Genomic DNA, 13,247 nt, shown 5'->3' with positions numbered 1-13,247 from the left:
GTGATACTCTATTGAACCAGCTGAAAATAAAGTCAGTCCATTTCATGAAACATAGTTAGGCCACGAGAGGTGATGAGCTGTGACTGCAGATGGACAGATAACGTGGGCTCTGGCCAACTCCAGTGCCATGCACTGTGATGGGAATGTTTTGATCCAAAAGCCCCAGGTGTCTGCCCAGTATTTCCAGCCAGATGAAAGGGTGCTGGGTGCCGATGGACTGGTACTACTGGTACCAGTGCCATTAAGCAAAAAGATGGAAGTACAGAAATATGCAGAGAAACTCCTCTCCAGACTCTCCATTATCTCTGAAAGAAGAGCAAGAATACAGGTGTCTCCTGAAGTGAAGAGCAAGCTTTCTGAATGGAGGCTAGTGTCAGTCACACATTTAGGGCACCAGAAATTGGAAAAATTAGTTATTCTCTGTGGGTCAGAGATGCTGTGTTTTCTCTGGGAATTCACTTATTTACTGGAGGATTGAGATAACGGCACCTTCATACCTCAGATGCCACAAATCATGTTAAAGCCTTGAAGGTCTTTGGATGCCTGTCACTATGGACTGTGCTAGTCTAATGTTCAGTAAATGTAAAAAACATTTTACATTTACAACATGTAGATGTGGCACTTGGGGCTTAGTGGTGGACTTGGCACTGTTTAATGGTTGGACTTGGTGATCGTAAAGGTCTTTTGCATCCTAAATGACTCTGATTCTATGATTTAATGTTTATTTTATTTTTTTTCCTGAGGCAATTTTCATGGAATAACCTCTTTTTATATACCAGATGGTTAGGGACTGTTTTGTGCTGTAAGTGTACATGTGCTCTTGATTTGGGGGAGTGATACGTGTCTCCTCTTAACAAAATGTGTGTCAGAAGATTCTGTGTGGTCAGAGGAACATCAGTCCTGAAAGAGAAAATTTATTACTTCACCTGGTGCTGGCTGAAGCTTTTTAAATGTGAACAGTGATGGGGTGGGATGACCCAAAAATATCCTCTAAGAGGGAAATTTGAAGTAAGTTTTCTTTATTACAGCATTTTGCAGCACTGCAAGTGATCCAGGTATCTTATGCTGTAAAATACACTGCATTTAACCCTTACCTGGGCAGAGAACTTTCTCCTGTAATAGTTTTGACTGATTGATCAGTCTTCCTGTAGGGTCTGGAAAATATAGAACAGCAGTAAACAAAAGGAAATTTCTTCTGCCTTGTACAAAATGTAATTTGAAGACCTGGTCCCCTTCTCCTCCCAGCCCCCCTCACCCACCTAGGAAACCATCCCCAAAAGAGGCAAAATCCTGCTAATTAAATTTTGTGAGATTTATTTTGTGACATTTGGCCGCACTGACCGTAGCTTATTCTACATTTCTGCTTTATTAACCACGAAGTCTTAGGCAAGATTAGGTATGTCAGGTCCTGGCAGCCACTTCACACATTTTGAGAAGATGGCCCATTTCCCCAGAAGAAATGCAGTCGTGTCCCTGTCTCCCCTCCCCACCTGTCCCCAGCAGGCACCCCTGGACCCTGGCCACCAGCTGTCATCCTGCCAGCCCCCGTGCCAAGGTGCTGGCCACCGGCTCTGCCGTGCGAGTCTTGCTGCACAACCCTGCACGAACTGGCCTTTAACACGGCAGCTCTTGGCATTTGGTTTCCTTTCGTTTGCTTTTCATGCTAATGAGATAATTTAATTAGGAAAGACAATGTTTTGGGCAGTGTTTTGCAAGCAGGAGTGTTACAGAGGGACATTGTTTTTCTCTCTCTCCGTTTTTAACAAGGCTGGGTTCCAGACACTGCCAGCTACCCTGGACCCTGCAGAGACTTCTGAGGAAGTTATTTTGCTTTTGTGTAAAGTTCTGCTGGATTTTAATCTATGAAACTTCTGCATAAAATTCCAGTCTCGTTGCTGTAGAAGGTCCTTGGAATGACCAAGAATCTGCAGCAAGTGGCATCTAGAATTTATTTTGAGGGCTGGAGAGTGGTGAGGGTTGAATTTTGTGCTGAGTTTTTTTGTAAGGTTGTGGGGATGGTTTGCAGCAAAGCCATGGAGGAGAACCATATCAACTATGAGATCTTTCCAACAGAGGCTTGAAGAGAGAGAAATAGATTTAGTTTTTTTCTCCTAGAGTTAGGAATTTTACCCAGATACATATCCCAAACCAGTATATTTTGACATATTTTCTATCAATTTATAATTGATAATAAGTACATCTGAGGATGGAGGCCTTCTAGAATAGTCCAAGAAACTTGTTTGGTCAGGAGCATCTGCAGAAGGAGACCCTTGCATGTGGTGTAAACTTCATGATTTTGTGTGTGTCCAGGTTTGGCAAGCAACAGGATTCAACACAGGACTCGTCTTCATCTTCTGTTCCAGCAGTGTGAGCATCAGGACCACCCTGAACCTTTGGGAGCTTTTCTCACCCTGCCAGTGCTCATGATCCATGAATTGAAGGATGTGTTACACAATCTGCTCAGACTGTAAAAATATTAGTATCTGAAAAGCAAATTACTATAGATAGGAAATGATCACAGTGAAGATAAATTTCCTTGAAGCTTAGTAATAAACCATACACTTAGAGGTTTTTTAGTAACCCCTGATTTAGGAAGGTTATATTCTGTCACCTGTGAAGGAAAGAAACTCCAAGGTATGTTTTCACTTGCATCATGATTGGGTTTTTCTTTTTTACTTGGATAGTCTAGTTTATATTTTTACTTACAATATTTTGAGATAGCAAAGCAAAAATCTCATTTTTGTTTCTTTCATAGTGAGCTTTCTGCTGAGAAGACACCGTTGTGTTCATGCTCAGATTTTTTTTGTAATATGTCCCAAAGCATCACCACCTCCAGCATATATTTGGAAAATTAAATCCTATATAATCTCTTTAATCTACTGCTCCTTTATCACTTACAGGGTTAGGATTTGGGCTTTTTTTTTCTTCTTTTTTTTTTTCTTTAAGATCTGATTGTAGCAAAGCAGCTCAAGTCTCTCTGCCTTGTCTTGGATTTTACAAGAGCTTTACAACTGTTTACAAGACTAAATCAGGGGTTTACAAAAGTAGACCTTGCTAGATAATGAAGTTGTTTCCTTGCCTCTCAAATATTTCTGGATCTTATCTTTCTATACAGCTGCTTGTAGTTCAGCTTTACAGAATCTCTTGATTGCATTCTTTCTGCACTTGTCTAACAGAGAGTTCTTTCATTGAAGTCACCCAAACAGAAAAAAAAGTAGTTCAGTAAAAATTGTGAAAATCGATTAGTCAGATCCATGTAGGCTTTTAACAATGATTCTATATGTGCCTAAGAAAATCTTTGTAGGTTATAAAAATGTTGAGCTCGAATAAAACCTTTTGCTTGGCACATTGCTGAAGAGTTGCTCCTGAAGCTGCCAGGACTGCTAGTACTTTGTTTTATTTTGATTTTCTTGAAGATGTGTACATATATGACCTGACGATTGAGTTATATCCAGAATTTATGGAAAAGCTGATATATTTCAATGTGATTTTGGTGCCATGTGCATAAATTACATCTGCAGACCTGTGCCTGGGGAGAGGTTGTTGTGTCGGTAGGCTCTGATAAAACTGCATGTCGTAACATTTCCCCTGCAGCATATATGTGAAATCATTCATGCTTAGGTACTCAGACATTTTCCTCTTTATCAGTTACAGTGCTCCATGCTGGATCTGATTCCAGCAAATCTCTCTTCCTCTTTTTTTTTTTTTTTTTTAATGTGTGGCATTAAAAAAAAAAGGCATTACGTGCACTTAACTGCTTTTAAAGCTCTCTGATGGGCTATTTTACCTGTACTTCCATTTATCCTGTCTGAAAACACGTAAGATTATTTAGCTGCGTATTTTAAAGCTTCAGGTTCTTTCTTTCTCCTTTTCTGCCATTTCCCTAATGACCATGTCTCCACTTCCGTCACTGTCTCCCAACATCTCTCGCCTATCATGTTTCTGTAATGTTATTATTTAAAAGGTAAATTTAGAAACAAATGCTTACCCAGGAAAAATTTAAATTAAAAGCTTGACCTTTATTTTTGAAGTCACTTAATGAAGTTGACTAATAGTCTAAGAAATCTGATTCTCTAGCTTCAGACTGGCTGAAAGCCTGTTTTTCCTTATATTTATATCTGTGGGGACAGACACTTTAAGGAGACCTTGACTAGATAAGCGTGGAAAGCAGGGAAAGAGCTGCTCCAAGGCTCGAGCCCGGACTGTCATTTAGAGGAACATGAATAGGAAGCATTTTTTCTGCAGAACAGTGAGTGTTCTGGGCTTGGGGGAAGAAGGGCTGTGTTTAAATGTATCGAGCATAAAATGAAATGTTAAGCACTTGAGTTTAATAAATCTGCAGCAATGATCTGTTTGAACCTGGTAAGAGCCCTGAGGACAGCACGCTGCTATCTCACACGCCGCTGGCCTTTTCCTTTCCTCTGTGTGTGTGTGTGTGTGTGTGTGTGTGTGTGTGTGTGTGTAAGCTGTGGAAACGAGGAACAAACGAGCTTGCATAAGAGATGTGGTGAAAAATGAGTACCAGGAGGAGGGTGGTTTTGTGCTAAGAAGGTTGGAGGATTTCCAAATGGCCAAAGTGTTCAGGGTAAATTTGGAGGCAAGATGTTGTCATCTGTGTAAGTGCCCTACATTTGAGTCCCGAAGACACTCTCATTTTGCCAAAAAACTTTCTTAAATATTGTTTTTGAGAAAGCTGTTAGTATGAGATATGTCCAAATTTCCTAGTTGTAGAAAAAGTTATGTTCTCTAGCAGGGGTACACTCACATTCTACTTTGCCTTGAGAGGGATAGGTTTAAAGTAACTTCTTTTTATGGTCTCTCTCACCTGTGCATTGCATGTTTTGGCCTTGTCCATCACTCAGAAGGTGTTTGGTATTGTTTCATCAGTCTGTTACCCTCTCCTGGTCTACCCTCCCAAAGCCATCTTTCTTTGAAAGTAAATGGTGGAGGAAGGGCTCAGATGCATCTATAATTCTTATGCCTGGTTCCTGCATAGCCCCTGTCTGAAACAAAGTGGGCTGGTCTGGCAATCTTTTTGCAGCACATGCACAGTGATGCAGTCTGGGGACTTCTTGCCTTGCCATATCACTAAATCTCATTTTACATTTGTCATGGGATTTGTATTTACCTCTGGTTGCCCGATCTCTCTTCTTTAGCTTACAGCCCTTTCCACAGCCCTCCCTTCATACCAATTTGATTACCTTTTTTTGCTTTGAATTTATCAGTTTATCCAGTAACTGCTATGGGTTTCTTTCTCTTTTTTCCTCTCTCTTTAGTAGGGTGGGAGATTTTTTTCCCCTCTAAGAGAGTTTTTGTTCCTTTTGGCTGCACAGTAAAATCCTTTGATTCTATGTGACAAACGGGAACGCGTTTCCTTTCCAGTAGAGATTAAAGGCACTCAGCTACTCCAGTGATTACATCTTGAGTAGAGGGTGGGGAAAGCCTGTTTCACTGACTTCGCCAGCTTCTCCAGTGTGTCAGCTGAATTGGTGTACAGAGGGATTTTCAGCAATAACAGGGTGCAGTGTGCCTCCTCATGGACTATGAGTCTGAGATGCACAAATCATGCATTCTCCCTCCTGCTGGCTGTGTCTACATCCTGCATTTATGGCTCTGATGTAGGGTAGACACATCTGAGATAGCTCAAAGCTTATCTGCTCTAGTACTGGCTCCTGCATGTGACAGTGTGGAGCATCATTCTAGCTGAAAAATCAACCGCACAACTGAGGTTGATAGATCTGTAATTAGCCAGGGCTTAGCTGGTGCAGTGTCTCAAAAACAAGGTAAAAATCTTCTTTTTCTTCCTCTGTGCTGTTTAGAGGGGTCTAAAACTAGGTAATAGAAAATGTCTACGCATGAATGTTGAGGAAAACTTCCCTTAAAAAGGTAAAAACACATGAATTAATTGTAGCTACTAATGTTGATGTTCATAAGTGTTAGGCATTGATATTTCTCCTTCTCTCTGTCTCTGCAACAGAAAGGAGTTTTTTTATTTGTTTTGTTTAGTTTATTTTTAGTGAAAAAATTGTCAAAGAACATGTCTGGAAAATTGTAGCCTAAAATCAGATATTGTGGAAATGGTAGTGACAGGGTTAGGGTTGTGGCTGGACTTGATGATCTTAGAGATGTTTCTCAACCTTAAGGATTCTGTGATCTCTGACTGCAGCGGCTGCTGCCCTTCCCGCTGTTTGAGTGAGGTTTCCACTGGCCTCTGTCTCTGCTCTTTCTCAAGATGGTTTATGTTGCCCTGTGTCAAGTTCTGTGCAGAGGAATGTGATGATTACACTTGACTTGGGACACACTGCTGGAGAAGTTTTTCTTATGAGTACAGAATGTGTTTAAAGCATTATTATTATGATTGCGATCCTCAACATCAATAGTCTAGACAAAGCATAAACTCTGGATCTAAAAATACACTTAAAAATTAGCTAGTCTGTTCACAACCCATTTCTTACCTCACCCAGCAGCTATTTATGAAAATGTTTTCTATTCTTTCTGATTTTAAATAGCAAGCACTAGCAGTTGAATACTCATTTATTAGATAGTTATCCCCTCCGGTTTTTCTGCACATCTTGTCACTGTCAAGTAACTTTGTACCCAGACAAAAATGACATCTTGAAACAAGTGGTGTATATTTAATGCTATGTATTGGGGGTGAAAAAAAAAGAAGAAGAAAAAAAAGAAGAATAAAAAAGAAGACTGATGTTCTGATGTTTAGCCCCAGCTTTTATTTTTTCATTAGAAATATGAAGTACAGTAGCTGGACTGAGAAGTGAATTGCTCATAAAGAGGGTGTTGGGTTTTAAGTAAACTTCTTAATGCGTGGCTTAGTCACAGGCTTTTTTCCTGCTTGTTATTGACGTGCTTGCCTGTCAGTCTCATCTGATAGAAGAATTGCTGGGGGCAGGGTGCCTGGGATCGTGTGGCAAAAACTGCTTGCTATTGACTTGTGTGCATGTGTGCCGCTGCTCTCCGCTGAATGAAATGTCAGATGTGCTCAGGAGTGTGGGTGGGTGGGTGGGGGAGATGTGATTTGGTTCTCCCTGGTTGCCTTGTCAAGGAGTACACTAATACAGCTAATGGAGATCCTCGGGCTTGAGTGGAGAAGGGCATTCAGTTGACAGCCACCATCCAAACAGTCACAAAAGATAGCTTCATACAGCAGTGGAGGCTGTTGGGATTAAAAAGAAACTCTTTTGAAGGCAAGGAATAATAAAGGATATTTTGAAATTGCAGCTTGCAGTTTGCAGGCTCCTTTTTGGCCTGACTTAGCAAAATGGTTATAAAACAAATGAAAGAGTGGTTATATACCTGTGGAATTTCTAACCTTTAAAGACACTGTGTTTAGGTACTGAATTTATTCTGAGATAGTATTCACTGGAGAAAAAGTTTGCTTTCTTCACCTCTACTAAAAGAAAACGTTCTTTTTTCGTTACAGCAGCTTTCACAGCACTGCTGTCTCTGGGTTTTCCTGTGGTCATTGTACAGCTGAGCTCACATGGTCCTCTGGAAAATACAGAATTAGCTTTCTGAATGAAAGTATCAGATGGCTACAAAAAAAAAAAATGAAAGATAGAGGAATCTAAGTAAATACCAGAACCATCAGCCCTCAAATCATCAAGGCAAACATTGCATCACATTCTATTAGAGAAGAAAATAGTTGGGTTAAGAGGAATGTTAATTTTTTGGTCAATACCAACTACCCTATGTTGTGGTCTCCAGTGTAGGTTCTTGCTGGAGGTGTTCATTCTTGGAGAGGGACATCAGATATGCAGCTTATTGGGAGATTTTGTTTGGTAATATACATTTATATTATTGAATTTTTAACTGAGGAAGAGTATTCTTTGTCTCAGCTAATGAAACAGCTCTCAGCTACTCTCAGCTCTCTCGTGAACCGGGCGAATCTTTCATCCTTTAGGCATAATGATTGGTTTTCTTTGCCTTTTTAATTTCTACCAGGTGAATAGCTAATGTTGGCGATAGGCACACTGTTTTATAACACTTCTAAGTTTTTTATCTCTCTTAAAAAGTTTCTTACCTTAAAGTTTCTGGGTGAGTTTAGTTCTGGCTCCCTCCACAATCCTTATAAACAGATATTCTTACCATCCATTTTTGTATCTAAGAATTTGTGAAACAACATTGCTTCCACTGACCTGATATCATTATTACAAAGAACTTAGTGGATTGTGTGATGCAAATAAAATAAATCAGGTGCTGCAGTGACCTAGATACTAATTATTTATTTATGGAAATAAATACATTTAGAATTTATTCATACTGTTTCTTCTATTGCAAATGCTGTAAACTTTCACTTACTCAGAGCTCTGCTGGGAAAATAACATTATTGCCACCATTCTGCACATTAGGAGACCTTGCCAGGAAGACTTCAGTAACTGCTTTAGGCTATGTAACATATAATTATGAGAAGTAAGATTAGATGTTGGGAGTCTTGACCCACTACATTGTGTTTAGACATCCCTCACCTGGCAGATACAATCTGTAGATAACAAAGACTGAGGGGTGATAAGGACAGAGTGATCATAGAACAACTTGGTCATAGATCACCTATGTGTATTAAGAGTTTAAAGTGTAGCCAGAAGCACGGGAGGAGACAGAACATCTTGGCCTGCCTCCTGTAGGGCATCCTCGCTGTGGGGAGGTGTCACAGAGTGAAATATTCCTGGAAGAGCTTCCAGTGAGGAGTCTAGCAAACAAGGGGCTGTGTGAAGCAGTATTGGTTTTGAAAACAGAGAAGTAATGGGTAGATTTAGCAGGTAGATTTTTTTTGTCTTTGATCTTTAGCATCTATATTTGGTCCTGTGTGAGGTACAGAAAAGAAGCTACAGAAAAAGTCTGAAGGCTACTGAGAAAATGGAAAGATAGAGCTGCTGGGAATGTTTTCCTGTTGTCAGAATATTGAGTTATGACTCTCTTCTAACTTGGCTTTTCACAATTTGTGTGCTTTTGCTTGTTATTTTGATGAAGATGGTGTTTCTTCAGGTCTGTGGGACTGAGCTCTCCACTGCGTCCCTGTACTTGTCTAAACTCTCATTTGTGTTCTAGATCAATATTCACTATGGCACTGTGAATAGTGTCTTGCTGTTCTGCTGGGAAAAGAGGAGAAGCAGTGCTCTCCTAAGGCAGAGAAGGCACAACAGGGTGGTGTCTGGTGGCTGCAGAGCACAGTCCCTGTGCTGGGCCCCCATCCCTAACTCCTCTGTGTCCTTACCCTTCCAGGCAGGCTCTCGAGTTCCCCCTGAGCCGCAGCTGCCCTCCAGCGCCATGTCCCGGCACCACAGCCGCTTCGAGCGAGATTACCGCGCGGGCTGGGAGCGCCGGGACTGGAGCTCCAACGGGACCCATGTGGGCAGCACCAGCTGCAGCAGCGCCGCCAGCACCACCAGCAGCTCCCGGCCCGGCCTGCTGCCGCTGCCCATCGTGCCCGCGCGCCTCCCCACGCCCGCCACCGCCGCCTGCACCACCGGCAACAGCGAGGTCATCACCAGCCTGGTGGCCAACTCCTCCCCTGCTTCCAGCACCAAAGTAAGAATCCAGATTTTTTTTTTTTTTTTTTTTTGCCTTTTTTATTTTTTTTTTTTTTTTAAACGGGGTTGATAACTTGAAGGGATGTTAGAGATGGAGCGTCATCTGTCCCTTTGTAAGGCTTGCGTTCATGGGATAGCCAAGAGTAGGAAAATGAATTTATATGGGCAGTCTGTGTCTTTTTGATTCTTTTCTATGTTGTACATACACCAGAGTAGGTCTTTTTTGCTCCAAGACTGAGTGTCTCCATGCTTCTGAGAGGCCCAGGCAGAGCAAACGTTTCCTTCCTTTCACCACTGCCTACGTTTGGGCTTTCTTTGGCTTTCCCTGGAACTTAATGCTCCCTTTTTCCCATTTTGGGAATGCTCTTCTTGTCTGTTGACCAAGGCAAAGCTGTGGTTGACAGCAACTGGATGTGGTTCTCATCCAGAGGGAGTGGAAAGTGTCTAAAGGTCATAATTTTGGCTGAATGGTGTTTTCCCTTTAGCTGATAGTTTCCTGTAAGGTTCTCAAAGCCTCGCTCTTAATGCAGGTTGGAGTGAATCTGTGGAACTGCTCTAACCAGGCTCGCTCATTTGTGCAAAAATGCACACTAAGGAGTGAGAAAATATTGAGCACCAAAGAACAGAAGTCACTAGTAAACTATTGGGCTTTTTTGTTCCAATATATTATTGGAGGGAAGAGAGTGCATTTTCCTTTAAAAAAATAAACAACAAACTCATTGTAGAACTGCAAATACATTTGGTAATTTTGGAGAAAGCTGGGGTTTCTTTTTGCATACAGATTCAAGTAGAACAGCTGGAAACAGAACAACCTGGCAAATGGTAAAGGTGACCACAGTGCTGGCAAAGTGAGACAGAAGCGCTGCTGGGTTTCTTTTTATGATATTTAACATTTTCTTTCAACTTGGTTTCATTTTAATAACTGAAAGTGCCAAATGCAGCAGATGTAGACAGAGGGAAAGGAGACAATGAAGTTATTTAAAGTAAGCCAAGAGCAAGCTGAAATTTTGCTGCAGTACTATTATTATATTGATTTTTTTCACGCTGTAGAAAAACAAGGTCAATGCTACAGAAGGAAACATTAGCCTAAAGTGTAGTTGTAAAAATTTGCCATGGCATCTTAAAATTATTATCATTTGGAAGAAGCTACTCAGATTCTGATCAAAACATTTTTAGTGTTCTCCAGATGCTATCCAGTGATAGATGCATTTCAATCATGCTTTGTCTGGAGATGATTGAAGCAATTTTGGAGCTAAAGCAGTGGTTTCATTTATCATGACCTTTGTTCCTGGGTCTGCTTAGAGTCCAACAATTGTCTGGAGCTGATCAGCCCTTTTCCCAGATGTTCAAAACCATTTTGAAGCTTATCAGTGCTAGTAAACCATGTGTTTATTGGGGGAGAGGAGGCAGGAACAGCAAGTTAAGTGCCTTTTGATCATATGCTAGATGTGAACTGTCTTCTAAATTACCTTATTAGACAATTTTCTGATGACTTTCATTAGTAAGAATGTTTTGGCATGAATAGATCAAAAGCAATAAATAGACAAGAATGGAGGTAACAGGAGACACTTTTTATTCTGAGAACTGTTAATCAGCTGTGTAATCTCCCATAAAATAAGTGTGTAAAAATGCATAGAGGTTTTGCCCCAGCTTCCTCTGCTGTGAATCAACTAAGGAGCTCTAACTAAAAATTCAAACTTGCATGTATTGAATAGGAAAAAAATGTGAAGAAGTAAGAGAGGTAGGTAGGTAGGTAGGTAGGTAGGTAGGTAGGTAGGGTAAACAGAGATGTAAGGGTATGGTGCCTAGCAAGCTTCTTACTAATAATGTGAAATGGTGTCACAAAAAACATCAGGTGCACATGCACACTTCTGTTTACCCTGCCTGCCTGTGTCTCTCCCTCACACACAGCAGACTTTCACTTGTGGTCAGCAGTGTAACCAGCCAAGGCTTTTCCCTGGTAGAATCCAGCTAATGGCTAGGCACAAAAAATTGCATCTATATATTGAAGAGATCACAAGTTAGAAAAACAATGTGGTTACTTGCTTTCTTTTAAAAATAAAAAATAAGAATTAAAAATGCAACAATACTTTAACAATAAACCAAGCATGTGCTAAGTTGCCGTGAGCTATGGAGAGATAACAGCCTGCCTACCTTTTGCAACAATTTGTCAATAATTTTATTGGGTACCAGGTCATGGGGGATAGGTGTCATCTAACAGCTGGATTTGTTAGTTCTGTTTTGGGAGTGAGATATTTGGTTGCTGAGCTGCCCTTCTGCAGGCTGAACCTCCCCCAGCACTATGGCAGGTCATTAAACTCAGTGGTAGGGTGTGCCCGACAGAAGAGATGAACACTGGATAGGTGTCGTGAAGCCAGAAGATCGATAGTCTGGTTCTCCTTGACTTTTTGTGCAAGGAGATAAGTACAGGCACCAGTGCTGCCCCAGGCTGGGGTCAGAAGGGGCTCTTTCTCCCATGCAGGTACCAGTTTTGACTTCAGTATATCCTCCAGAGCTGGTTTGACAGTCTCGAACCGCAGAGAGCTACCATCTATACCCCTTCAGATTGGGTTCCTTCTTGCTTGTTATCTTCCCAGTTAAAAGTTTGCTTTGGTTTTTTTTTTTGTAAATCAACTAGTCTGTTCTCAGTCCTTTTGTGATTCCTCTTGTTTCCTTCTATTGACCAGTTTCAATAGCCTTCAAATAACTCTGTATCTTTTGCATCCCCTCCATTCTTCATTTGCCTTTGAAAATATGAGTGCTAAAACTTAGATACCCAAACCATATGCATCCTTTCAGCATCAGACTCACCATTCCTTTGCATGGGGATAAAACTGCTCCCTTCCTCTGTTTCCATGTCTTTATAGCCAATAATTGCTTCAGACTTTTTTTGCCAAAGTGCCTAAATCAGTAGTTATTAAAAATACATATACATGGCATCGTCCTCAGTTATGAATTATCAAACAGCCATAGTATTGTCAAAGACTGAAGCAAAGTTTGTTTGACAGGATCTGTCTTCTGGGTACCTGCATTGGCAGATATTGGTCATGTTCCCATCCTTCAGCTCAAGGTTAACTGAATCCTAAAGTGACAAATTCAAAATGGGGGGAAAATCTTCTTTTCTCTCTGACATGTAACTGGACTGTATGACTTGCTGCATGATGGAATTGTTCAGGGAATTTATAGATAAATTGTTTTAAGGACCACTAGTCTACCTAATCTGGCTGAACCATGGTCTTTAAAATTATGTAAATGTGTGTAAGATTAAAGACTTTGCCAGACTTACGTGATATGAATAGAAAAAGCATTGGAAAGGAGAGAAAAAATTGAAATCATCATCAGGGGAAGCTTAGGATATGTAAGACTAGCTGTGAGGGGGTTGGGCTTGGTCTATGTTCTCATGCTTCTGGAAGAGCTTTTTACTGTCTGTGGAGGACTTTAGAAGGTTTTTATTACTAATTATTAATGTGTAGGAGAACTTTAGAACTAATTATACTTTGCAGACCTTTGAAATTTATTCTCAAAGCGTACCTGTAACCTTCTTACCACAGATGCTTTGGTACAAATCACACTTAGTGGATCTGCCACCTCTAAGTGGTTATGGATGTTTGGTCTGAGTTATTTAAACAGAAAAGCTGTCTATTCCCAAGCTTTTTTGCTGAACAAAATGATACTTTGCACTGCTATAACACATTTCATTGG

The 13,247-nt window shown here is 40.7% G+C and overlaps 1 protein-coding gene across 3 annotated transcripts in view; it reads left to right on the top strand.

Moving 5' to 3' along the window:
* KLHL29 (kelch like family member 29) overlaps positions 1 to 13,247 on the top strand; it is a 387,532-nt gene that overhangs the window by 137,729 nt on the left and 236,556 nt on the right. For all 3 annotated transcript variants that reach the window (XM_054279557.1, XM_054279555.1, XM_054279556.1), the window contains exon 3: positions 9,238 to 9,543. In XM_054279557.1, the coding sequence (XP_054135532.1) occupies positions 9,283 to 9,543 (261 nt within the window). In that variant the 5' untranslated portion in view covers positions 9,238 to 9,282. The remainder of the gene's footprint in view (positions 1 to 9,237; positions 9,544 to 13,247) is intronic.

This window comes from Melozone crissalis, unplaced genomic scaffold, assembly GCF_028551555.1.
Source record: "Melozone crissalis strain CALT ecotype California unplaced genomic scaffold, PUWL_Pcris_2 ptg000027l_1, whole genome shotgun sequence".
Taxonomy (NCBI): domain Eukaryota; kingdom Metazoa; phylum Chordata; class Aves; order Passeriformes; family Passerellidae; genus Melozone; species Melozone crissalis.
The sequence above is the reverse complement of the archived record's forward strand: the minus strand, read 5'-3'. Positions and strand labels throughout refer to the sequence as shown.